Source organism: Chrysochloris asiatica, unplaced genomic scaffold (genome assembly GCF_000296735.1).
Source record: "Chrysochloris asiatica unplaced genomic scaffold, ChrAsi1.0 scaffold00041, whole genome shotgun sequence".
Classification (NCBI taxonomy): Eukaryota; Metazoa; Chordata; class Mammalia; order Afrosoricida; family Chrysochloridae; genus Chrysochloris; species Chrysochloris asiatica.
The window spans coordinates 17,030,831-17,057,195 of record NW_006408559.1 but is presented as its reverse complement, the minus strand read 5'-3'; the positions used below and the strand labels follow the sequence as shown (position 1 = coordinate 17,057,195).

At 50.5% G+C, this 26,365-nt stretch overlaps 1 protein-coding gene across 1 annotated transcript in view; it reads left to right on the top strand.

The window, feature by feature from the left end:
- TPK1 (thiamin pyrophosphokinase 1) overlaps positions 1-26,365 on the top strand; it is a 161,293-nt gene that overhangs the window by 51,499 nt on the left and 83,429 nt on the right. The window contains exons 4-5 of the mRNA XM_006861288.1: positions 12,764-12,859; positions 21,347-21,493. Coding sequence (XP_006861350.1) covers positions 12,764-12,859; positions 21,347-21,493 — 243 coding nt within the window. The remainder of the gene's footprint in view (positions 1-12,763; positions 12,860-21,346; positions 21,494-26,365) is intronic.

Genomic DNA, 26,365 nt, shown 5'->3' with positions numbered 1-26,365 from the left:
GTCAGGTGTACCTTAGTCCTCAAGCTGACATCTCTGCTCTTCAACACTTTAAAAAGGTCATTTGCAGCAGATTTGCCTAATGCAATACGTTGTTTGATTTCTTGACTGCTGCTTCCATGAGTGTTAATAGTTGATCCAAGAAGAATGAAGTCCTTGACAACTTCAACCTTTCTCCATTGATAAGAATCTTGTTTATTGGTCCAGTAGTGAGGATGTTTGTTTTCTTGACATTGAGATGTAACCCATACCGAAGGCTGTGTTCTTTGAGCTTCATCAGTAAATGTTTTAAGTCCTCTTCACTTTCAGCAAGCAAGGTTGTATCATCTGCATATTGCAGGTTGTTAATGAGTCTTCCTCCAATCCTGATGCCACGTTTTTCTTCATAGAACCCAGCTTCTCGGATGATTTGCTCAGGATATAGGTTGAATAAGTATGGTGAAAGAACACAACCTTGTGGCACACCTTTTTAAATTTTAAACCATTCAGTGTTCCCATGTTCTGTTCGAACAGTTCTGTCTTGGTCCAGGTACAGATTCCTCATGTGCACAATTAGTTGTCCCGGAATACTCATACTTCTCAATGTTGTCCATAGCTTGTCATGATCCACATAATTGAAAGGCTTTGCATAGTCAATAAAGCACAGGTAAACATCTTTCTGATATTCTCTGTTTTCAGCCAAGATCCATCAGAAATCAGCAATGATATCCCTTGTTCCACGAAGGAATTGGCAAAGGCACCAGGAATTGATGGAATAAAAATTGAAATCTTTCAAGAAAGTTTGGTGGCACAAGAGGCACTCACTCATCTCTGCCAAGAAATTTGGAAAACAACTGTCTTGCCGACTGATTGGAAGAGATCCATATTTGTGCCCATTCCAAAGAGAGGTGACCCAATGGAATGTGGAAATTATCAGACAATCTCTTTGATATCCCATGCGAGTAAAGTTTTACTAAAGGTAATACAGAAACGGCTACAATCATGCATTGACAGAGAACTTCCAGAGCTTCAAACTGGATTCAGAAGATGCTCCAGCCTACACATCCCAAAGTGGGCTGGTGTACACCCACCAGGTCCCGACACTGGTGGTGCAGTGGTGGACCACTGAGCTGTTACCCAGAAGACGTGGTTCAAACCCAGTCAGGGCCTCCATAGGAGAAAGAGCTGATGGTCTGCTCCCATGAAGACTGTTGCCTAAGGAACCTCAGAGGTGGTCCCACTCTGTCTCGAGGGGTCGCTGTGAGCCAACGTAGCAGCCATGTTACAGTTATAATGGGAATTCAAAAACATAATTCACAAAGTGATGTACACCTAATCTAACAAACAGTATACTCAAATGCTACGTTCTCAGTAATTTAATGAGGGAGACAATTAACTGTCAAAATAACATGATTTTAAGATTAGATACTTTTAAGATTATCTGAATTTTTAGAAAATGGTGCTCCATTTTGTTCGAAAAGCCTTACTAAAAAAATCTTCCATTTTATTATTTTCACAGTGAACTACGCTAGGGGAGGGGCTCCATGTAGGCCCCTGAAGTTAATACCAGTGACGCTGGTGCGCACGGCGCCCTCAGAGCCAGTAAGAGGGTTCAAACCGACAAAGTTTTGGTTAGCAGCTGGGTGCTTAATCAGTGCACCACCAGCATTTCTTGGTCTGTATGGTGTCCATGAGGAAATAAAAACCCTGGATTTTTAAATTCATAAACTCAGTTCAAAAAACTACAGTAGAAGTCCCAAAGTCCTGGAGATTCTGTACAGGCTCGCTAGTTAGCACGAGCACTGCCTGGCCTGGGTAGCTGATGGCGTGAAATGACCGCTGTTAGCGTGAATGCGCTGACTGACAGCCACCGTGCGCAGCAGTCTCGTTTGCTATGTGGGATCTCGGTGAGTCAGAAGGGAGCCATCCACAACAACAGCAAACTGGGGAGCGCTTCCACCAGACTAAAGCCAGAACTGCCTGAAGAACCAACAGATCTGTTGGAAGAAATACAGCCAGAGTGCTCCTGGGAAGTCAGGATGGCCAGACTTCATCTCTCATCATTCAGACATGTTGCCAGGAGAGACCATCCCTGGGGGACATTACGCTTGTCTAAAGGAGAGGCTCTGTGGAAATGAGGAGCAACCCCAAAGAGGTGGGTTGGCACGATGGCAGTAGCAGTGGGCTCCAGGGTAACCACACCTGTAAGGGTCGCACAGAACCGCGCAATGTTTCCTCCTGCTATGCAAATGCGTAGTGCCGCTCTGAGTCAGGCAGAAGTGCTCCCTCTATAGGGATTCCGAGGCTGTAAACCTTCACTGGAGCAGACAGTCTCCTCTCTGTCCCTGTGAGAGGCTGGTGGGTTCAAACCACCAATATGTTGGTTTCCAGCCCAGTGCTTAACCCACTGTGTCACCAGTGTTCTTCTCTATGTGGAGGCTGAGCAAACAAGGGCACAGCATCAGCAAGGGAGGAATGTTCATTCCTGGCATATGCAGATGACACAACCTTGCTTACTGAAATCAAAGAGGACTTGAAGCACTAACTGTTGAAGGTCAAAACCTACAGCCTTCCGTGTGGACTGATTGCCAAGGAAATAAAATAGAAAGTCTCTGCCAATGGACTGATAAACTCATGATAAACAAAAAACATTGACGTTATCAAGGACTTCATTGTATTCAGTGCTCATGGAAACAATACCCAAGAAATCCAGTGATGTATTGCTTTGGGCAAAATCTGCTGCAAAAGATCTCTTTAAAGTGTAAAAAGCAAAAATCACAATTGCAGCTTTAGAACTAAGGTGCCCGTCACCCAAGCCATGGTAGTTTTCAGGTGCTTCCTATGCAAAAGCTCAGCAGCCAAAAGGACACCATCGAAGAACCGATGCAGCCGAATTGGTGTGCTGATGAAGAACACTGGAGAAACCGCGGATTGGCAGAACAAAGGGATCTGTGTTGAAAGAAGCACATCCAGTGTGCTCCTTCGACGTGAGGCTGGGGACACTTTGTCCCAGGTACCTGGAGTGTGTTACCAGTCCTTGGGGAGGACATCGGGCTTGATCCAGTGGAGCATCAGTGAGAGAGTGACATCATCAGTGATGAATTCACCCAGTGGCTGCAACGTTGGGCTCCAGGGCAGTGAGGAAGGCGCAGAACTGGGGCGCTTCATCCTCTGTCCATTTGGTGACTACAACATGAAGTTATGAATGAGAATTCATGTTACTGTAAAAATGTGGGGCATCACCCACTCCTCCCACAGCCCGCTCTCCTCAGCTGGGTTCCATGATCCATTGCAGTGGCCACGCAGGCCTCAGCCCCCACACTCCCAGTTAGGGGGTTCATCAGAGAAGTTAAGTGGGTCAGAAATGCTCCGTGTATAGTGATTCCAGTCCGCTGCAGATAAATGCCTACAGGACAAATCACTCCACCATAAACCTCAGTCTGAAGGCACTCGGCTCTAGCCCCAAGTGTCAGCAAACCTGGCCCGCCCCCCCCCCCCCCCACACACAGCAAGCATCCAGTTCAAAGTCACACAGCTGTCCTTGCTCCGTGGGCTGGGACGTCATTGCTCTGTCTGCTGCTCTGGCTCCTGGTTCTGCTGTTGTTGCTCCTCTGGCCCTCCTTCCAGTCACAGCTCTCTGTCCCTGGGTCAGGGAGGCCCAGTGTGCAGGGATCTTGGGGTCTAAAGGGCGCGCTCCACTCCCGGCTTTTCTTCTCTGATGGTAGTGAGACCCCGCTCCTGCTTATGAGATGGCTCATTTTAAACTCAGGCTAGAGTTTCAAGCTTTTACAATGACAGCGAACTGTGCTAACAGCCACAGCTGAGTCTTGTCGTCCTAGCTGTTCCCATCCCTGTCCCCGTCCCTGTCCCCGTCCCTGTTCCCACCTTCTCTCACCCAGACCCAGCAGGCCACAAACTCTGTTTGGTGCGAGTTACAGACGATGGCTAGTAGAGACCTCAGATCATTCACTACACCACAGTTAATAAAACATCTTTTAAAGGATTCATCCACTTTTCGCATAAGACTTTTAAAGGAGTCAGCATAGTGCGCCCTGATAGATTTTATGTTGGAAGTTAAAGCTCATTAACCTCTTAGTTAAATTATTGGCAGGCAGTAAACTAAGTAATCCAGGATGGCCGCGTAATGACTTTTGCATTGGATTTTTGAAATTAGGTTGATTATCGATACCCATTGCTTTGTAATATTTTTTTTAGTTGTCAGTATATTTTTTTTTAAAAAAAGAGAGCAAGTTTTGTAAGCATCCTCACAAAGTAAGTACTGTGGAGAACAGTGGTGGTGGTGTGCCGTGGAGTCGGTTCCAACTGCAAGTGACCCAGGATAGGATTTCTGAAGCTGTAACTCTTGATGGGAGCAGAAAGCCTTATTGTTCTCCCGTGGAGCAGCTAGTGGCCTCGAACTGTTGACCTGTGGCTAGCATCCCAGATTGCAGTGCAGTGCTCACTGTAGAAAGCTGGTGTGAGATGGTGTGAGAGGTCAGGAGGTGGCATTCTCAGTCGAGCCTTTACTGTGTGTCCGTCTGTGCCCTGCATGCAGCTCGTGGACATGTGCTCCTGAGCTCTGCTCTCAGCCCCTCAGAAACCGTTTCCTCCTGTGAGAGACATGCTTTACTTACACAATCGCAATACCTAATTGTGGGCTTAATTGGTCCTCTCTGCCCCTTGTGCCAAGCAGGACACCATGCGGGGTTTGCAGGGCTGGAGAATTGAGAATGTTTTTTACAATGACCCCATATCGGGTTTTCAAGGAGCAGCTGATGGGTTTGAACCATCAGTCTGTGACAAACAGCTCAGTGCTTATTCTACAACACCAAACCACGACTCCGTACATTCTTAAATGGATAGAAAAACAATCGAGAAAGAATATTTCAGGACACATGAAAACCATATGAAAACCAGTTTTGCTGGAAAACATTCATGAATGTGTTGTCATTGGCTGCACTCCAGATACGGTGGTAGAGTTGGGCAGTCGGACAGGGGCTCTGTGGTCTGTCCAGCCCACAGCGAGTACTGTCTGGCCCCTGGCCCCGAGTTGTGACTGGCCATTTGCTGTCCCCTTGCGGGGTGACACTTTCTGTCTGAGGGCCTGGGACCTCACAGATGGAGTGTGCTCACGCCAGGAGACGCACCTGCAGGGAGCATGCAGGTAAAAGTGCTCTTCAGTTAGTGTTTAATACTCTTATGTTGGTCTTTCTTCTCCTGTAAAGCGGGCACCATCTTTTTGTGTATTTCCAGCACGCTGGCCCTGGACTCCACACACTTCCTGTTTCCATCCCGTCCATCAGTAGCCTTTGTAGCTCCTCACAGGCTGTCTTAAAGGGCCAGGCAGCCGGAAAACAGCATTTCCTCCCCATTTCTCCCCAGAAGGAAGAACACTCAGCTCTACCCGTTAGAACCTACTCCGTGTCTCTTCTTACATTTGCTGTTTGCTGACTTTTGTTTCCAATTTTAGGCCTGATCTGTTTCCTTCCTCATGAGGAAGATGTGCGTTTATTTCTGCATACAGATGCACCATCTTCTGGTGTGTCCCCATTAGGGCAAATCAGGATTCAGTGTCTCCTGTTTTTATTGGAGAGACAGATGCAGACTCACGTGGAGTGCTTCACCTAGCACGCTCTGCGAGGGCAGGGAACGCAGGGAACATCCGGCCTGCAGGCCGTGTAAGATCTGTGAAATCATTTGGTCTGGCCCTGCCAAGGCAACTGCAGCTGCAGTTCCAGCCATCACACTAGGGTTGACTTAATTAAATGTTGGACCAAAGACAGCCAAGTTGATCATTTTGTTTCAAGTTGATCATTTTGAAGGGCCTGGGAATGATGTTAACCATTTTGGCAGAAAAAAGATTCCCCACCCCTGATCTAACCCATACAACATTTATGTGCAGAAACGCAATACAGCGGACACTTTGACTCGGGTGGCAGGTACAGCAAGTGGCAGAGTCAGGACTGAACAGGCTGGAGAGCTGAGGTGGTCACCATAGTAGAGCTCTCAGTTCCTGGGGAGTTCCTACTTGTTCACCTCTGCTAATCCAGCTTTTCACCACCAGAGGGTGCTCCACGGGGGCGTTTTTCCCTTAGAGTCCTGTGAGTGGTTCGTTCGTGGACAGAATCTTCTCAGTGTGTTCAGAACCCCCCATAACAGGACTGGCCTGCCTGGGCCTTCCCTTGCCGTGGATTTGGGACTGTGTTGGACCATGTCCTTCAGTAGCTGCACGAAAGGGTGGTAGGACCTGCTGATATCTGAGGGGGCATTCCCCTGGCTGCTGAGTCGATTCAGACACCTAGTGACCATCTAGGACGGAGTAGAGCTGTCTGTGCTGTCCTCTTACTGGAAGCAGCTGATGGGGTCCAACTACCCACTGTTTGTTAGCATCCAAGCAGTTGACCATTACGCCACAAGCCCTCCATTCTATCAGGCAGCTCCTAAAACAACCCCCAGTTTAGCTGTGTGCGGAGAGGCACTTCAAGGAAATTGCCAATGGGTTTTCATAAACCAGGTTTTTCCCATTCCCTGAAGGTGTTTTACAAACACTCTGCAAACAGTCCATGACTTAGGATGTGTCGGACTTAAAACAGACTGCACCTAACAGCCGTCAGTAGTGCTGTTTGTAAGCATCTTATCTTTAATAACGTGCCAGTGTGTATATGTTCAAAGGCATCTGTATGCACATGTAACATTCCCAACCCCCAAAACAAAGATTGTTGTTGCTAAGTGTCGTCGAGTCAGTTCCGACTCATAGCGACCCTTTATACGGTGTCTGAGGAGCAGCTGGTGAGCTTGAACCACCAACCTTGCAGCTCAAACCGACATTGCAGTCCAGCTCATTAACTCGCAGCGCTACAGCAAGACTTCAAAATGAAGCAGATAGAAAAAGAGGCAACTATAGTGGTTACAAATTGGGCCATGATCCGCAAGATCAGCAGTTTGAAACTACCAGCCGCTCCGCAGGAGAATGATAAGGCTTTCTGCTCCCGTAAAGATTTACAGCCTCGGAAACCCTGCACAGGGTCGCTATGAGTCGGAACCGACTCCACAGCTCATAACAACAAAAACATAATGATAGAAAAAGGAAGTATTCAACTTAACATCAGGGCTGACTTCCAAGGAGTTGTTAGAATGAAATCCCATCGTAAGCTGAAGTTGCCTCTATTTTAAAAGAGCAAAAGGACAGGGAAGGATGAAGTTGGAAGAGGAAACCAGATTTATCTAAAGCATCCAGACAATTTCAGCATCTCAGCTGAGTGGTCTGTACGTATTTATATACATGTACTGTTTTCTGTAAATTGGATGGAGCTGGGCTATATATATATTTTAATGAGTCATTGTTTTGGTGGGTTGAATTATTTGGTGAGTAACATTTATCTTCACTCTTGTTTTTTCAACCATTTGTGTTTTCTGTCTAGCAAAGTGTTCAGTATACCAAACCGAGTCTAGACCTAGCCCCTGTCAATGATTTCTGATCTTATGGTGGTTAAGATCAAAATGATGAGCTTGTGTATCTACGTCTGCTGTCGCTACAGTGCTATAGCTGGTGGCTCTCAGGAAATACGCCTGACCCATTAGCATTCCAGGGCATGTTTTGAAAATTATTTGTTCTTAAATGTTTGCTGTGTCCGTGGTATCAGTGCAGGTGAAGATTTGCAGTAATTGCATGCTGGACTCCTTGGGTGGTTGGAGCCCATCCTGAGGCACCTTGGAGGAAAGGCCTGGAGGTATACTTTCAAAAGGCCCTGAGAACCCTCAGAGTCGCCACTGTCCTTTGCGCATTGGGTCACCTTGGAGTTGCAATGAGTGGTAGTTCCCTCACTGGCAACTTTGTGTTTAAACTTCTTGATGCCAGAAGTTGTAGTAAAGTGAGGTATTGTTGGTTCTTATGTTTACATTTTAGAGACACATACCATTGGCCACTTGAGGTGAGAATGCTGCAGTCCGTCCATCTGGCCGCCTGTCAGTCCATGGATAGTTCGACTCCACACTGTTTGCCGGGTGTGAATGCAGACTTGGTCTCCTTGATCACGACGGACAGGGAGGGGTGAGCCCCGGTGACGGGGGTGTGCTGGGAGGGGGATGAAACGGCCAGCATCTACACTGACCAGCTCCCCCTTCCCAGGTTCGACTTCAGCTCTAACCCAACATAGGCCTGGAACTGCCTGCACTTGGGGTGGGCCGGGGTACCCACACTGGCTACTCTGGTACGAAGTGACCGAGAGTCAACTATCTCCTCTCATTAGAACAGAGATTCTTGCTGACGTGTATTTAGGCCAGACGTCTGATTTTGACATTTAGCATTAGTTCATGACAAGTTTTGTCCTCGTCGCAGCAGGTCTGACTTCCTTCCGAGTGGGGTGTCTTCCTCGTGTTCCACAAAGTGGGGGCTCATCTGTGTCTACAGTCCATCACACCAGGGAGCCTTCTCTGCGCCTTTTCTTCAGTTTTCAAGCACCAGGCAGGAGATGCCTCCCACCCCCACAATTCATCAGAATGCCATCTAGAGAGGTTATTGTCCAAGCTGTGTACAGGTGTGAGTTCAGAAAACAGGACAGTTAGCATCCTTCCCAGGGTGCCCGCTGCTCCTCAGCGGGGCATGAGAGTTCCCTGCAGTGGCCGCAGACCTCAGACACCCCACCCACAGTTCTGGGCTTTAAGGGGAGTCAGCAGCCTGTAACCCAGGGTCAGAAGTGCTCAGGGCACAGTTTGCCCAGCCAGAGCAGCCTCTCATGGGCCGTGCCCAGAGGCAGGCCTTCTCTGCCCTGCTCTGTCACGTTACAAAGCTCTCTGAGGGCAGCTGATAAATGCCTACGGGACCCAGCACTCCACCGTAAGCCTCAGGCGGAAGACATTGGGCTCTGGCTCCATCAGTGTATATGCCCGAAGGCGCCCCACTTGGCAGGCAAGCCGCCTGTGCACTGTCACTCGGCTTTGCTTGCTCCGTGGCCGGGAAACCCACTGCTCTGTCCCGGGCTCTGCTGCCCCCGTCACGCCGTTAGTGTCACAGCTCTCTGTCCCTGGGTCCAGGAGGTTCCGTGGGAAGGCATCTCAGATCCAAAGGATGCGCTTCATTCCAGCTCTTCATCTGTGGTGGTCGTGAGATCCCCCTCCTGCTTCTGAGATGGCTCGTTTTATACCCAGCAGGATGCAGTATTGGCCAATCACGGTCAGCCCTGCTAATGACCACTCACAAGTGAATCATGGGCTCTGTCAGTATCTTCCCTTCCATCTCTTACCCAGACCCACAGGAAACGTGGGTGGTGGGAGTTTACAGACCTCAACTAGAAGAGATATTAAATAATTCCCCACACCACAATGAGTTCAAAAGTATTGCTATAAACTCATGGAAACCTTTATTAACAGAAGTATCAAAGGGTGATGTTCTTCCTTGACGTAGCCTCCATCTGGGTTTTTACACTTCTGTAGGAAGGAACTGTGCTCTTCTCCCTAGCCGCGCCTGAAGCCTCCTGAGCTCTCTGACAGACACCTAGTCAAAGTGGCAGTTTGGGCATCCTCAAAGGACTCAAAGCACGTTCCTTTGAAATGTTCTCTGAGTTTGGGAAACAAAACCAAGTCTGAAGGGACAGGACCAAGGCTCTAGGGTGCATGAGTTAGGTTTCCCAAGGAAATTTTCATAGGACAGGCCTTGCTCCCCTGGTATAATGGGCAGGTGCATTGCTGTAATGGTAAAAAATTCCTTGGGTTAACTTTTCTGATGTTTTTCTCACCAAAAAAGTTCCTCATTTTCTTAAAACTGATTCAACGTTGTTGTGTTAAGTGCTGTCGAGTCGGTTTCAACTCATAGCAACCCTGTATAAGGTTTCCGAGAAGCAGCTTGTGGGTTTGAACCACTGACCTTGCCATTCAAACCAACCTTGTGGTCCACTGCTTGTCCACACCAGGACTCTATCGTAGCCCCTATTACTGTCCTTTGTCCTTCAAGACAATGTATCAAGATGAGCCTTTGGAGTTCCAGTCAAGCAGGCCCCGTAACCTTCCAAGCTGAATTGAACTGGCCCAACACATCTCCTTGGAACCCACTGTTTTGATTGGATGTTTTCCTTTTTGAAGGGTTAGACTAGTGTATTACTGCGAGGACTTGTCTGTAGCCATTCACTGATCACAGACCTGTTTGGAATAAGCCCCCTTGCGTGTATCAAGTAGAACACACTAGCAATTTTTCACTTACTCTTGTTAACGAGAAACAGTCAACTAGAAAACAGTGAAATACAATGAGATCTCACTTGGCAACAGAATCACCCTTCAGGACAAAGTACAAAGAAAGGCTGGCTGGCTCACGTGAAAAAATGCAAGTAGTTGATCTGTTAAATGTGTGAGCTAGGTATGGAGGACCCCAAGAAAACGATGCGTATTCCTGGAGCGTCCGAGGTAGTTGTTCTGTTCAAGTCCATATCTGTTATTTGTTGTTGTGTGCCACTGAGCCAGTTCTGACTTTTAAAGTGACCCTGCATAGGGCTTCTCAGGAGCGGCTGGTGGGTTTGAACCTCCGATCTCGCGGTGAACACTACAGTGTGCTTGTCTTCCAGGGCCACACCAGGATAGCCATCCATTTATTCATCCAGCAGAGAATCGGCTTACAGTATGCTGAGCAAGTCGCTCTGGCTTAGCATGAGCAAACCTGGGCAAACATCCATGCAATGGTTAGATTTCTATGTCAGCTCAAGGAGGCCAGGATTTCCAGAACTTTAGCAGTTGGGCTGTGCTTTTTCCGGTGGGATGAAACCTAATACACGTCTAGTTAGCTCCTTGATGAGTGGTTATGAGTAGCCAATCAGCTAAAGGGATGCTTCCTTGGGGGTGTGGCCTATTCCCAATATGATGGACATGTGAGAAGGACTTTATAAACATATATCCTTTGGTTTTGCTTCTCTGGAAAACTCAGCCTACGACAACCCTCGTCTTCACAGAACTGACGTCCTAGTGTGAGGGGTTGTCACTGAGAACATGCTAGAACATGGTCACACTGTGGGGGGAGAAGTGGGGGGGGAGCCTGGGACGTGGGACCAGAGAGAAGTGTGCCCCATGGCATCAGAGGGCACCTCTGCAGAAGGGGATATGTAAACCAGGAGGCAAGGACGCTGTGAAGAACTGTATGCACATCTCTCAGTGAAGTCCACAATTCTCTGCTAGAACTGGTTTTCTCTGTCTAGTTCACGTCCAGCCCTCTGAGACTGGACCCAGAGACGTGAGGGAGACTTTGAAGTCACCTAGTTAGTTTAGGGTTGTGAAGAACAGCTTGTTGTGGAAACTTTACAAAGCAGAGCTTTGATGTCTGTCATTGCTAAAGCTTTCCTCCACGCCACCCCACAGCTGATGCACGCCACCCTGGAACTTATCTGTGCGAGGAGTGCTGTGGGCGGGGCTGGCGTTAAGTTGTTATCAGGGAAGTTCAGTGGCCACCAAACAATGAACAATGGCCTCGCTGCTGTGGGGAGACCTGGGCCCAGTTCCTGGCCAGTGCATCTCCCGTCTGTCCATGGAGGCTTGTCTTCTGTGATGCTGAACTTAGCAGCAGGTTATTCCAGACATCTTCCAGGTGAGGGTGACCTAGGGAGAACGGCCTGGCATTCTCCTCCCAAAACTCAGCCGGGAAAACCTATGGGGTCACTGGGGTTCAGTTCTCAGGTGGCCCTGGAGATGGCACAGGGCCGGGTGGCAGTTTGTTCCGCTGTGCATGGAGCAGCTTGGCAGCAGGTGACAGTCCACAGGGCATATGTCACCTGGACAAGCCTCCTGCCTCAGGAGCTCGGGCAAGGTCTCAGGGACCTCTCCATCCTGTGTACCCTCAGACATGCTGTGTCCCCCTGTAGTCTTGGGCGAGTGTGCTTGGAGACGGCACTCAGTCTCAGAGTTCTCTTTGGGCCGGGAGCCCTTACAGGGGTGACCTTGGGAAGGAGGCCCACTGGATAGAGTGTAAGAATCCTGTTTTCTCCCTGGTCCCTCCATTGGCGGACAGTCATGAATGCATGAAGACAGCTTAGCTCAACACCTTTACAACACCTTGAATGAGAGACAACCTTTCAGTAGCCTGAGAAGGGTCCTTAGGATAATTTGAGAGGCACATGAGCGCTCCGTATCTTGGAAATTCTGGCGACACTTTCACCTGGGAGATTCTATTGAACGTCCCCGGATTCAGCTGCTCCAGGCTGGAGGGGCCCGTAGGCTCCCCTGCTTGGGAGACACTGGAGGAAAACGGGTTGTGTCAGAAGGTCAGGGCTGTAGCCGTCTGAGCTGACTAGTGGCTGGCGCTGGCTGCCGTACTGGTGTGTGTACATAGAGCCCACTTCGTTACAGCTGAAGAACATGGTATGTGTGTAGGGGGTGGGGGTGGAGGGCTGTGATGCCTGACTGGCTCTTCCTTCAAATCTAAGGTTTCTCATTAGTTCCATGTCAGTGTTACTTTTTCCATCCTTGTAAGTGCACGTAAGAGAGCTGCCTGAAGAACTTGGAAGGCTGTTTAGAAGCGGCTTCGTTTTCATTTCGGGTAGTTTAACTGTAACTGTGACTGATGATGCCCGTCCCTATGATAATCTCAAGCATCACCTCACAGGGGCAGAGCCAGCCCATGACTGCAGCACCCTGACACTATTTCTGGGGGTCCTGTGACGTCAGTAAGGGGGACAGTGGGGGGACGGTGACCACGGGGTAATGTAGATGTAACAGGCACATCTGTCCAGAGCTGAGCCGTCCTCTGATAGTTCCTGCTCGCCTTCCCCGGGAGCTGAAATCATTGCTGATTGTCTTTCACTTCAAAACGCAGGGCTGTGATCTCATTTCAACTCCTGACCAAGACAACACCGATTTCACCAAGTGCCTCCAAGTGCTACAGGGGAGGATCATAAAGAGCGGCCACCAGGTGAGCTGTATACAGAACACACACATGGATACACACACACACACACACGTGCCTCCGAGTGCTGCATGGGAGGGTCTGCGAGGGCGACCACCAGGTGATCTGTGCACATCAGTTTGGATTTGACTGTGTGTTTTGATCTCTCTTCTATCTACTCAAGTCCCCCTGAAGATTAGCCTGATACTTGTCTGTCTAGTTATTTTGTGTCTGGGAGGGGACAGTAAGCTGGGCTGACAAGCAGGACCACATGTGCAGTTTTAAGCTCAGGGACAAGGCCTGTGCACCTGAGTGCCCCGCATGGCACAAGTACCAGGAAACAGACGACCCGCCGACTGACTGCCCGCCCTCACAGGACACAGCCTCAGACTGCTGTCCTCACTGTCGCCTCCATCCCGTCCACACCAGGGGCATCCAGAGGGGGCTTGGCCTTGATCCGTCCATATGGCCCTCACAGATATCTTCTGGTGCACAATGACTGCACTGAGGCCAGCGGTCCTTGTGTGCGCTGCAGAGAAGTTCCAGACATGACCCAGAAGCCCCTTTGTCATCGCTGGTGGCGGGGCTCAGATGGACCAAACGTACCGGGCCAGTTGGAACCGTACCTCGCAGCCATGAACAGTTTTAAGTGAAACCAGAAATGGACCAACTGAGCGTTCTCTCCAAGCTGATTTGGAGTTTCTTGGTTAAAAATTATAAACCTTTACAAGTAGTCTCAGTTTTCCCAGCGCCTGCACTGGGATGATGAAAAGGTGAGACTGTCGTTCTGTGGGGTGTGTTTGTTGTGTTGAGAGGATAGAGTCTGCTGTACAGTCTTCTGCCATTGAACATCAGAGTCCCTGGGGAGGGAGGCCTGTTGCTGACCTGCTTTCCTCTCACGAGACTCAGTCCATTGGCCAGCTCTGATCCCCTGGTGACTGCCCGGCTTTCCTGGTTCCGGCAGTGCAGGGGTTGTTGGATTACAAAGAACAGAGGTTCATGGTGTAAGCGTCACTTGTTACCTATTATCTTGTGGTCTCGGGGTCTGTGTAAAACAGACGGAAAAAGGTTGTCTCCAACCTTCCTGGTCATGTGGGAAGCACAGACTCAAGGTTAGTGGGGGTTAAGAGCCAGGGGGAGGGAGGGAAGGATAAACCCAAGTCTCCGCTGGTGGGCTGTTCTGTAGAGAGCACTTTGATTAAACACTGAGTGACAACAAGAATTCATATGAGTCTTCATTAAGGGAGACAATGACCTGCCCCTCTGATCCCCCCACTTGGCATGGGATGCCCGCAGACCTGGCCTGAAAGAAGGCATGTGTTTCTCAAGGGCAGACCCCATGGGATAGTGCACATAATACCCCCCACCCGAAGTGGAATTGCTCCACAGATGACGAACGTCCTTGTTCCTCGCACGCCGTGGCAGGCTGGTTACACGGCTTGTTTCTGCATCCACAGATGTGGTGTTGGTGCGCCGGGGCGGGCGTCCCTGTGACTGAGGAGACGCTGAGTGAAGGTGGAGGGGGCACTGAAGTGATACTGCTGCCCAGCACCGAGGGGGTGGGGGGCACTGCCACAGTGTTTTCAGGGGTCCTTCAGTAGACAGCTGGGAAACACACAGGCGCACACAGACGTTCTAGTGTAGCTCAGTAGGATCAGCACTGGGCTGCTAACCTCCAGGTCGGCAGTTCAAACCCACCAGCTGCTCCTTGGGAACCCTCTACATGGTCGCTATCAGTCAGAACCAACTGGTCTGCACTTAGCAACAGTGACGACAGGCAGTGAAAGCTCTGCTCTAGCTGATGGCTGGCTGTCTCAGGACCCCTCCACCCCCATCACCATTGAGTCGATTCCGACTCCTAGCAACGCTGCAGACACAGGGGCCTGCTCCGGGGTGTCTGAGACTGTGTCTTGATGAAAGCAGACAGCCACGGTTCTCCCTCGGAGCAGCTGCTGGTTTACAGCGCCAACCTCTTGGTTAGTAACCAAGCGCTTAACCCACAGTGCTACGAGGGCTGCTTTGGGTATCTCAGGAAGTCCCCCTTAAGTTAGAGAACGAGCTGGGGCCATGAGGAGTCCAGTCTGTCCCTTCTCCTTCCACAGGGGCTGGAAGGAGGAAACCCCTTTCAGTCTCCACGACCCTCTACCTTCCCAGTCCCAGCTCCTGCAAGCATCCACACTCAACCTGCTATCCCACAGCAGCCGGTGACCCTCCAGAATCCTGCTAAAATCCTGCCACAGCCAAAGAAAAGATGTGTAGCCCGCTTCTCACCTGGACCTCCAGACACACATGAGAACGCATGTCATTCCTGGGGAGAAGGCTGGACCAAGGTATTTTAAAGATGTTAGGAAACAGTGATACCTGCGTTGAGATGGCCCTGAGTACATCTAATTCTCTTTCCCTGCCATCCTCTTCTGAGGATGCCAACAAATTAACCTGTAAATACCCTGTTTTAAAAATCCACATTATCAGTAAAAGGAAGCTGTTTTCCAGAGAGGGCGGTTACCATTGGACCAGAACTAGTCTCCCGGATTGCACTCGATTTTCTGTGAGGCTCTGGATACAGAACACATTCAGCACTATCGTAAATGGAGCTCGATATAGCCTTAGGATAAGCTGGGGATGACGAGGTGGTCAGCTCTTCTGTTGACATATGTTAGAGGAAGCAAGCTTACACCTTACAGGATGCGCCAAGTACTGGCTGTGACCACGGTAAGCATGTTAGTCTCCTTTAGAGGACACAGCGGTCTAGCACATATCAGGAAACTGTGTTCATGACCAAGTGCAATATCAAAATGTCTTCTCCTTGCCCAGGAGGTGGAAACCCAAACGAATGGCCCCTATACAGTTTCCAGGACTGAAAATCTTTCTGGGAGCAGCTGACCACAAAGTCAGTAGTTCCAACCCACCAGATGCACCTTGAAAACCCTATACGAGGTCACCATGAGTCAGAACCGACTCGATGGTGCTTAGCAACAATCTATCCGAGTCTGGAAACGAGGTGCTTCATTTCTCAGTGAAGACACAGTGTGCACCTAATACTCTGTGACTTGTACTGAGACTCGCTGTACACCTCCGTCTTCGTCTCGCTCCACAACTCATACTCCTCCCCGAGAGGGTTTTGTGTGCTGTGTGTCCATGCACAGCTCACCTGACGGATGGCCGCTTCCCAGGACCCTCCCCAGCGCTCAGAGGCAGCTAATGTCACCAAAGAAAATGTGGATGAAGTGTTGACTAGAACCTGAATTTACTCTGCAGCTTTCCACCCCAGCCGTAGTAATAACGTTGAGAAAATTCTTGGAAAGCAAGTTCTCTACAGAAGCGTTCGTGACATTTCCAAACAGTGTGTTTGCAGTTGGACAAAGTCAGATCATGTCCAGACCAGCTGTCTTTTTTGAGGGGGCAGAGGGGCTAGGACAATCCCCTGCTATAAATAAATTCTAGAAATCTGGCGCTTTTTAAGAGAGGGGATGCCACCGCGGTATCTCGTCTTCTGGTGTGTCCTGAGACCAGACGTCTTTCCAGAATGTAAACTCAGGTGGTGAGGGAGGCTCCGCAGTGAGGAGCGGGGTCTGTGTCTGGGGAGTGAAGCGGAACATCGGCCCTGCCCTGGCCAAGGAGAGACCATGTGAGACCACCCATGAGGACAGTGCTTCCTTAGTTCACTGTACGCCAGGGTGGCCGCAAGTGTCCACGGCAAACAGACTGTATTCACAGATGCCTCCTGGGCCCGTGAGTTCACTGGGTTCAGGGTCAGGCGGTTCTGTGAGCTGTCCAGGGGTGCAGCCAGGATGACTCAGAATCCAAGCTGCTACAGAATCCAAAGTCTCTAACCTGTCAGGTTTCTCACTAGGCCTGTGGCAATAGACTGGTGTACGAAACCATGTTCTGATGCTGCAGTTTGTCCATTCATGTGATTTCCCTCCATCTTGAGTCATCCCTCCCTCACTGCACCTCCCATATTCCAGTTAGAGCGTCAAGGTATTTCCTGGTCCGGTCACCCTTCAGTGCCGTACAGAGTCCATCAGGAAAGCTAAAGGAACGCTGATGGCCATGACGTCGTCTCCCTTTATACGGACAGTCCTGGGGTAGACCTGCGTACTTGGCACTCTTCTTAATAAAATGTCCCTGTTCAGTGTCAGAAGTCCACTATACCATAGACTGTCCCCCTTGACGAACAGGACTCAGACAGAGCAGGACTCACAGGGAGCAAATGTGATTGAAGGATGGAGCCAGCCCCGGGGCTGCTTGCTGCTTTGTGCACCCCTTGGCTGCAGGCAGCCTGTCACTGGTTTGTGCACCCCTCGGCTGCGGGCAGCCTGTCACTGGTTTGTGCACCACTTGGCTGCGGGCAGCCTGTCACTGGTTTGTGCACCCCTCGGCTGCAGGCAGCCTGTCACTGGTTTGTGTACCCCTTGGCTGCGGGCAGCCTGTCACTGGTTTGCCAAGAGAGGTTTACTGTCGTAATAGAGAAGGCAGTTGCCTCTCCCATTTGTGACCTATCTCTCGTCAGGATTCTATTAAGGCAAATAATGCAAAGCCAAGCATTTCATCTGTTTCCTAAACAGAATACAGATGGTTATTTATTCCTGAGATCCTTACGCTGGGGGCCAGAGAGCATCCCACAGACTCACAGACTGCTGGAGCTGAAAGAGGTCTTGAAGCAGCCTAGGAATACCACCACTGACCCATGACCTGTGTCTGCGGGTGCCACCCTTCACTTGACCCCTGTACATAATTCAGGGTGCCAGGACTCCTTTCTGTTAGCAGGACGGTTTATGCACTGCTGACGGTAACTCTTACCCCTACTAACAGTCCACGGACACAGCCTGACCTGAGGGAAAGGAACTACGGAAACCCCTCAATTGGCTCTGTTTTATGTATGAGAGACTGAGCAGGGCAGTATGTGTGGGCGTGCTCATGCATCCTGTTTCAGGGACATGTCCCTTGAGCTGGCCACCTGCTACCTGCATATGCTGACGGTGTTCAGCTCCTGACTGAAAAGTTTGAGTCCACTCAGAGGTGCCTTAGAAGGAAAGGTGTGGTGATGTGCTCCCGCAAACCTGCCATGTGGAGTAGGTCTGTGACACACATGGGTCACCGGGATGACTTGATGGTGCCCAGGAACCAGCTGTGTGGAGCTCAGTTCTGTGACGCACATGGGTCGCCCTGAGATGGCGGTGACTTGGTGGTGCCTGGGTGTAGGTGGCGCTCCTTCATGGCCAGAGCACCTTCAGTCCTGCCCTGCTCCGTCATTCTCCTGCGACACAGCCCCCTTACCCTGCTTGCATGTAAGCCTCACGGCTTTGGGCTGCAGCCTCGGTGTCTGGAAAGGAGCCAGGCCTGTGTCATGTGGCAGGGTATCCTAATCTGTCACCAGCTTGTGCCTGAGGCTCAATCAAGGGGTCAAATGACCATCTGAGGTAATGAACCTGAAAGAAGTGAGTTCCGGAAGCCAGGCACCTGAGGGATGCCTGTGTGGGAATCGCTACTTTCCTGGAGCTTTCTCCACTTGGGGACCCTAGTAGATACCTGTTGATCGGCATGGATGAGGACTAGAACTGTCCCCACAGGGTCTTCCAGACTTCCTCTTTACAGGAGCAGTTGTGAGGCCCTCCCTGCAGAGCCACTTTGACCAGCGCGTCACCAGGGCTCCATCAGTGAATGCACGCTGCCTGCTGGACCCTATAACTTGTGCAGGGGCCTCGTGGCCATGACACCCGTGGGCTCTGCTGGAGGAGGGACCCGCTGCCCAGCAGTGTGTGGGGGCAGCACTTCAGGGACTCAACCCTGCTTGTGATGTAGGTTAGGTGTCTGGCTGCTAACCACAAGGACAGTGGTTCAAACTCACCCATTGCTCTGCCAGTAGAAAGATAAGAGTGTCTGCTCCTATAGAGATTTACAGCTTTGGAAATCCTCTGTAGGGTCACTGAATCAGAAGTACTGGCACTGGTGTCACGCTGTAGGACAAGCACTGGACTGCTAACCCCAAGGTCAGGAGTTCAAACCCATCAGATGTGCAGGGTCGCTGTAAGTCGGAAGTGACTTGACACCACACAACAACAACACGAGTCCAGATCAACTCCAGTGAGTGGGCAGTGCTGGGCAGACTCTGCCCCGTGGACAAAAAAACAGCTAAACTTGGGCAAAGTAGATGCTGAGAAGCCGAGAGGAAAATAGCATCCTGCGCATTTTTTGTGCAAGCTTACCGGGAGGAGCTCAAGAAGAAACACGTGGACGCTTCAGCCAACGTCTCAGAATTTTCCAAGAAGTGCTCAGAGCGGTGGGAGACCATGTCTGCTAAAGGAAAAACAGAAGACCTGGCAAAGATGGCCAAGGGTCCTTATCAAGGAGAAATGAAAACCTACATCCCGCCTAAAGGGGAGAGAACCAGAAGCCCAGGAACCTCAGAGCTAAGAAGCTTTCTTGTTTCTTTCTTAGTATTGCCCCAAGCTCAGAGGTGAGCGAGCATCCTGGCCTGGTACCCAGTGGGAGAGATGCGGACTAACGCCACTGCTGATAACAACCAACCTCAGGAGGAGAAGGCCGCTCCCTGAAGAAGTACAAGAAGGATGCTGCTGCTTACCTGGCTAAAGGAAAGTCTGATGCAGCCAAAGAGAGAGCTGTTAAGGCTGAGAAAAGCAAGAAAAGGAGAGAAGAGGATGATGATGACTAAGTTGGTTCTAGCTAAGTTTTTTGTTTTTTTTTTTCTTGTCTATAATCTGTATGCTGACTAAATAATACGAGAAGCTGGGTTTTATGAAGAAAAACGTGGCGTCAGGATTGGAGGAAGACTTATTAACAACCTGAGATATGCAGATGGTACAACCTTGCTTACTGAAAGTGAAGAGGACTTAAAACATTTACTGATGAAGATCAAAGAGCACAGTCTTCCATATGGATTACAACTCAATGTAAAGAAAACAAAAATCCTCACCACTGGACCAATAAACAACATTCTTATCAATGGAGAAAAGATTGAAGTTGTCAAGGACTTTATTCTTCTTGGATCAACTATCAACACTCGCGGAAACAGCATCCTTGGGCCTGGGTTCCAAGGCAGCCTGGACAGGATCTCTCTCAGCCTTCTGTGCTGCATAGGCCCGCTGACTCTTATTGTCTGCCTCTCTGCAGGTGTCCCGAGGCCCACATGGAACCTCGTGGTTCACCAGGGGCCCTCACCTTGAGGATAGGCACCTGTCCCTGTGTGCACCTGTGCATTGCCTGGGCCGCAGTCTGCTCTCCTGAGTTCCTGCGGACATCGTTCGGGCTTTTCTGTGAACTGTTTAAAGCCTCCCAGCCCAGACCACCCCCCCATTTGTAAACCCATGTTCAGCTTTACCAGCTTTACCGGGCTGAGTTCCTGTAGCTGTCAGCCCTTCTATTGCTCTTCTGAGATGTGGAGTTTTTTTACGCTTTGAAGGTTTGTGGCAAGTCTTCGTAGAACAAGTTAGTCGGTCCCTCAGTACACTGTAGTTCATGAAGAGTGGTACAGCAAGATGGAACATTACAACTAGTGTGGGAATGGCCAACCTGTGACCACCGTGACCGAGACAGGAGGTGAACCTGCAGGAGGAAGCTGCCCACCGCCCCAGCTCCCTCTTCACAGAGACCACCCTGAGAGCTGCCTTCCTCATAGGACGCACGCCCTGTCAAGAGTTAATGAGTCACACACGAGACTAAATGTGACGGATGTGTGACAGGAGCTGTGAGAGGAGGTATCCGACTGGAGTGGTTTCTGAGGTACAGCCCCCCCCCCCAATTCTCAGTGTTTATTGCTCATTAACAAATTCAACCCCACAGCAAACCTCTCAGCCAGTCAGCTGTGTTAAGCGGCGTTTGCATCTAAATAGGAACCCGGTGGGGCAGTGATGAAATCTTTTGCCTGTTGGAGCCTAGCAGCCTCTCCTCAGCAGAAAGTTGAGGCAGTGTGCTTCCCTAAAGATTGGCAGTCCAGAAATCCTACAGGGCAGTCCTGCTGGGCTCCGCAGGGCCACTAGGAGGGGAAGTTGACATGTGGTCAGACAGACTTGATGCTGTGGGTTTAACTTGGCTGGGGTTTCACACGTGAAACCAAGAAGCAGCTAAGATCCTGTGGTCAGCTGCTATACTGGGCAGGGTCCTCAGAGGCTCCCTACTGGTGCCAGCCCATGGTCAAACCGCCCTGAGACCCATAGGGAGAGGTGAGCAGTGAGCAGGCACTGTGGGGGTGTGGGGTGGGGTGTGTGTGTGTGTGTGTGTGTGTGTGTGTCCGTGTCCGTCTGTCCCACGGGCCTTGGAGAGGAACTGCACTGCAGAGAAGACAGTGTTCAGCTTACCACATAGGACACATTAGGATAACCGGAGTTGGGCTGCTCTACACAGGTGACCCGAGGGGCCCTGGTGGCACGGTGTGCTAGGTCGGTGGTTCACAGCCACCTAGAGCAGCTCTGTGGGCTCCCACAAAGATTGACAGTCTGGAAAACCCTGAGTCCACCCGTACTGACTGACTCATGGCTTTGCTCTCCTGCTCAGGTGGACATGATCGTGACTCTGGGCGGGCTGGCCAGCCGCTTTGACCAGATCATGGCATCGGTGAACACCCTGTTTCAAGCCAGCAGGATCACCCCTCTGCCAGTCACTATCATCCAAGAGGAGTCCCTCGTCTGCCTGCTGCAGCCGGTAAGTGGGGGACAAAACTAGAGGCCACTCTCTGCTTCCAGCTGGCCCCCACATCAGGAAATGCCCCGCAAAGAGTCGCCTTTGGTCTTGGGGAGCGTGCAGCTTGCCGCTGACTTGGCTGAGAGCCCAGTGTGGCGCTCACGCCTGTGTTCTGAGCAGCTGTATGTCCTGGCACTTGAGGAAAAGAATTCTCTACTCAGGAGTTTGGGGTTTGGGAGGGACTCCCAGAGGAGTGCTCATATGTCCTAAGGGGTGCCGTGATCACTGGAAACCAGATCTGATTGCGTTGAGCTCTTACTTCAAACCTTCAGATTTTGCTAGGTGTAAGTTGCCTACTTCTCCTTTTCCTGCCTGCAAATAATTTCCAATGATGAGGTCATTATTTCCAAAGACGTGCATCCCAGACATTGCCTGTGAATTGAAACCCACGCAACTCTACACTGCAATATGCAGGCGTACCTACAGTTGGAAGGGGGTGTTGAAGCAGTTGATTATGTAGCTATCAGGTTCCTTTGTTGTAGTTTGGCATATTTCACTTCCTGTGGGTCAGAATGTTCATGATGGATGGAAACTCCATTGGTAGCACTTACTTGGAAGCAGTGGTCAGTTGGCCAGTTTTAGACAGAAAATTAAAAACAGGAGGCATAGCTCTTCTCCCTCAAGGAAGCCTCCCTCATCCACCTTCAAAAACCCACACCTGAGACATCGTCCTCCCTTTTCTGCAGCAGGTGAGAGCACAGACAGGGCCTCCCTGGCTATGGAGCCCAGCCGGGCCAGGTGGCTCACTTGTGGAGTCTCATTTCTGTCCCATGCCTCTCCGGAATCCCAAAGTGGACCTGTGTCCACAGAGCATCATTTTGTCATCTCCTATCTGGATGACTGTTTGTAATACAATTAATAGGACTGATGGCCAAGAAACATGTTGTTCAAGACCTAATATAATGTCCTGTTACATTATCCTACACCTGTTCCCAATCCTACTCCAGAGTTCAGTCTCTGAGGGCAGAAAACATTTGGCTTTTTTTTTGTTTTGTTTTGGTCACTTAAAAACAGTTTCTAAAGATGTGTATTTTTCTGCATGATGTTTGTCATGTTTTATTCTCTCTCACGAGAGCTGTTATCCACTAGAAAATATCCTGACGTTTTGCGCGTTACACATTCGCAGTGCGGATACCCAAACAGACCAAGTCGGTTCTGACCCCTGGCGCCCCTTTATGTTACCAAGTGGAACTGCTTTCCGTAGGCGCCTGGGCTCTAGTCTTCCCAGAACAGCTCGCTATGGAGTGGGCTCAGACCTTCAGCCTCTATCTAGTCCAATGCGAGCCACGAGTCTTTTACACAGGGACCTTGAGGACTATGGTGTGGCGACCCCACATGTGTCAGAGGGCACACACTGAGTGAGAACACGTGTGAATCTGAAAGGAGACGCCTCCTTAGATATCTACAAAAGTCTGCCCTGTGAGGCTTTACCCATTTTGTTACACAAATGCCGTTCTGTGGGTTTCCACGGAGGAAGGTATTCGTCCACAGATGTTCTAGTGTGTAACAGACAGACAGACAGACACCAGGGAGAGGGGCAGTGGCGAGTACATATTGATGAGAGGTCTGAGGTTTGAGTTGGCATGTTCCCTGATGAGCCAGCCAGTGGACCCAGGTGGGCGCTGTGAGTGGGAGTGGACAGCAGCCGGTGGTCCTGTGGGTGAGCCCGGGCTGTTCAACACCGGGAGGGAGGAATCGGTTTCTCCTGTTCTCCTGCAGCTCTGGGCTGTGGGCACCAGGCTGCGACCGAGATGTGGGTGAGAGCACTTCCTGCATTCTAAACCAGCAGACAGCGTCACATCACGCGGGCAAGCTGGGGGACCAGGAAGCTGCCTGGCCACCGTTTTGTAAGGGGACCTTAGAGTGGCTAAAGCTGCTAACGGAACAGCCGTGGCCTGAACCCCCCAGCCACTCTGGGAGGAAGACTGGACAGCAGTGGTTTTTTTCTGTTTCTCGGCAAGTCCTTCAATCTCTTATAAATTTACATTCTCTTCCAAAAAGCAAGCAAGCAAACAAACACACCCAGAAGAGACTCCTGGCCTGTCCCCAGCTCGGTGATACCGATGGGCATCCCTCCAGTGTGGACAACACCGCCACATCCAGGAGATGGGAGAGGTCCATCAGAGCTCCCTCCTCGGGCTCAGAGCCTGAGATGGGGACGTGGAGTCAGTCTCTGAAACGTGGAGTTTCACTTCCAGCAAGTCTAGGGGCTGGCGCGGTGGGCTTAAAGGCCCAAGTGCAGGCTGGACTCACAATGCCCCGATTCTAGGTGAGCTGATGGCCGTCCCCACGCCCTTTCCTCTACCCTCTGAGACAAGGACACAGCTACCTCATGTCCTGCCCTTAGTTTCGCTGCATTTCTTTCTCTGTGACCATTAGTCTACCAGAGCATGAAGTGGGATCGCTTTGGGATTACAGATCAGCCCTTGGGGATCACACGTCAGTGTGTGCCTGCACTGACATGCAGACTGGTACCAGAGCCCACAGGTGTAGGCAGGACGCCTGGGAACTCAAGTCAGACATGAGAGTGAAGGGCCAGGGAGCGTCCACATGGTGCTACGCAGTTCTCTCAGGATTGGTGGAAGCCAGCATTTCTGGAGCGAGGAGAAGGCTGTGGTGGCCGCTAGGGTGGAGAGGATGGTGGGCAGCACAGGAAACCCACAGCTAGACTCAGACTCGGGGGTGCTTGGTATTAGGTGCTGTTGAGTCTGTTCTAACTCACGGCGATCCTAACCTCTGTTTCCCTCATGAGTCCCTTGAAGAATCTGAAAAACTACAAATCTTCTCCCAGAAAAGCACATCTGTGCACACACTGGGTTTCTGGGGGTGGGGGGTGCAAATACTTTGCACTTGGCCATTAAGTCTTCTCCGGAGCAGAAATCCTCATCTTTCTCTTACAGAGCGTTTGGTGGTTTGCAGTCCAGGGCTTGGCGTATGGAGCCACCACGCTCTCCCCATGTACAAATAATCTCTTTCATATCTTTGTTTATTTGTGGGCATTCTCCCACTTTTCATTGCAGCCTGTGTTGAGGGTTGTATAGTTAGCAGTGCTTACCTCTACCTCCCTGTGTATTCACACGTCTTCATCATTCATCTGCCAACCTCCCTCTTCTCTGGAATTCTACCTTTAAAACACCAGCCCTGGTAACCCCTGTGAGCTCAGTTCTAGTGTGAGCCACACGGGGGCACCATGAATCCCAGTGGACTGAGGACATGTTGGGGAGAAGATGCCTACACTTAATGTTCTGGTGAATAATTGTAAGTTTGGTGGGCCTCATTCCATCAGTCAGCACAGGGGAGGAGGGAACAGGTTAGTCGTGTTTCGAGCTGAGAGCGTGACCTCGGTTGTTGGTAGAAGTGATGCGCAAGAGCAGCCCAGCCCAGATAGTAGGAGCTGCTTCACTAACCCTAACCGTTCTGAGCGATCGCCACATAGTCCTCATAACAGCTCTGTGAGGTGGGTAGCAGTACCCCCCCCAGGTTACGGAGGGTGGTGGTGTATGGTGTGCACCCAAACATTCACCGTCCTGACACTGTGCTCTGAATGATGAGGCTGCTTCCAACATCAGGAGCCCAGCACAGAGGGCAGCAGGCACATTCCATGTGGACCCCTCGTGTTCTGAGTGCCCCACCTCTGCTGAGCAAAACCCCGCAGATTCCGGCAGGTGCATCTAACGCCGCGTACGGCGCAGTGGACTGCCATGAAGTTTCTCCTTGGAAGCCAGACAGTGAATAATGGTGGAGAGAGATCGCATCCCCAGCACGCTCTTCGTTTCGAGCCAGATTCCAGCTTAATACTCAGCATAACAAGACATGAAGGCTCCTAGTTGCCTGTTGCTGTTCCTGTGTACAGTGCCTTTCACGGATCCCTAAGACATCTTTGATTGAAGCGAGATTCTGTTACAGGGGAACACTCAGCCGTCTGAGGGAACTCTAGGGAAACTCTGACATAGTTACTTTTTAGCGTTGGTGGTAACTACAGAGACGACCCCATATGTGCAAAGTAGAACCGCACCCCAGGGTTCTCCCGGCTGTGACCTTTCAGAAGGAGATTGCCAGACCTTTCTTCTAGGTGCCTCTGGGTGGGCTTGAGCCACACCTTTCTGCTGGAAGTCAAAGTCATACTGTTTGTGCCATCCAGGGACACTGTAGTTCATTGCATCGTGGTTATTCAATGAGTGTGTGCAGTAGAATGGTGTCGCACCTAGAATCTGATGGTTTGTAATGTCTGAAAATTTTACGTTAATCAGCCAGCCTGAACTGCAGCTTCTGCACTGCTTACCACTCATTTATGACACCGGGGTGCTGAAGTCTGAGGGCTGCCTCTCCTCCTGGGTGCTTCCTGGCTGTCGTTTCAGTCGATGGAATGTGGGACCAGTGGTGTACATGGCTCCCCTGAAGCCTAAGGGGAGTGTTGGAAGGTGTGGGTGTGAAGTTCCTTCCTGCTGCTGGCTCTCCTTCAACCTCAGAAGGGAGGCTGGCCAATCACAAGTCTCCATTCACCGCACAGTTTCATGTCCGTCTGTTGACCTCCCTCAGAAGTCCTTTTTTACCACGTAAAAAAGTCTCCTTATTTGTCGAGCCTTGGTAGCACGTTGGATTAAGCATCGGACTGTTAGCTAAAAGGTCAGCCGTTCAAACCCACAAGCCACTCTGAGGGAGAAGGCTGAGGCTGTCTGTTCCCGTAAAGATTTGTAACCTCAGGAACCCTGTGGAGCGCTTCCAGCCTCCCTGTCCTGAAGGGCTGCCACGAGTCAGAGTTGACTTGATGGCTGGCGTTTTCTTTTTGATTCTGCATTTATATTCATGTAACTTTTTTTTTTTTTTTTTTTT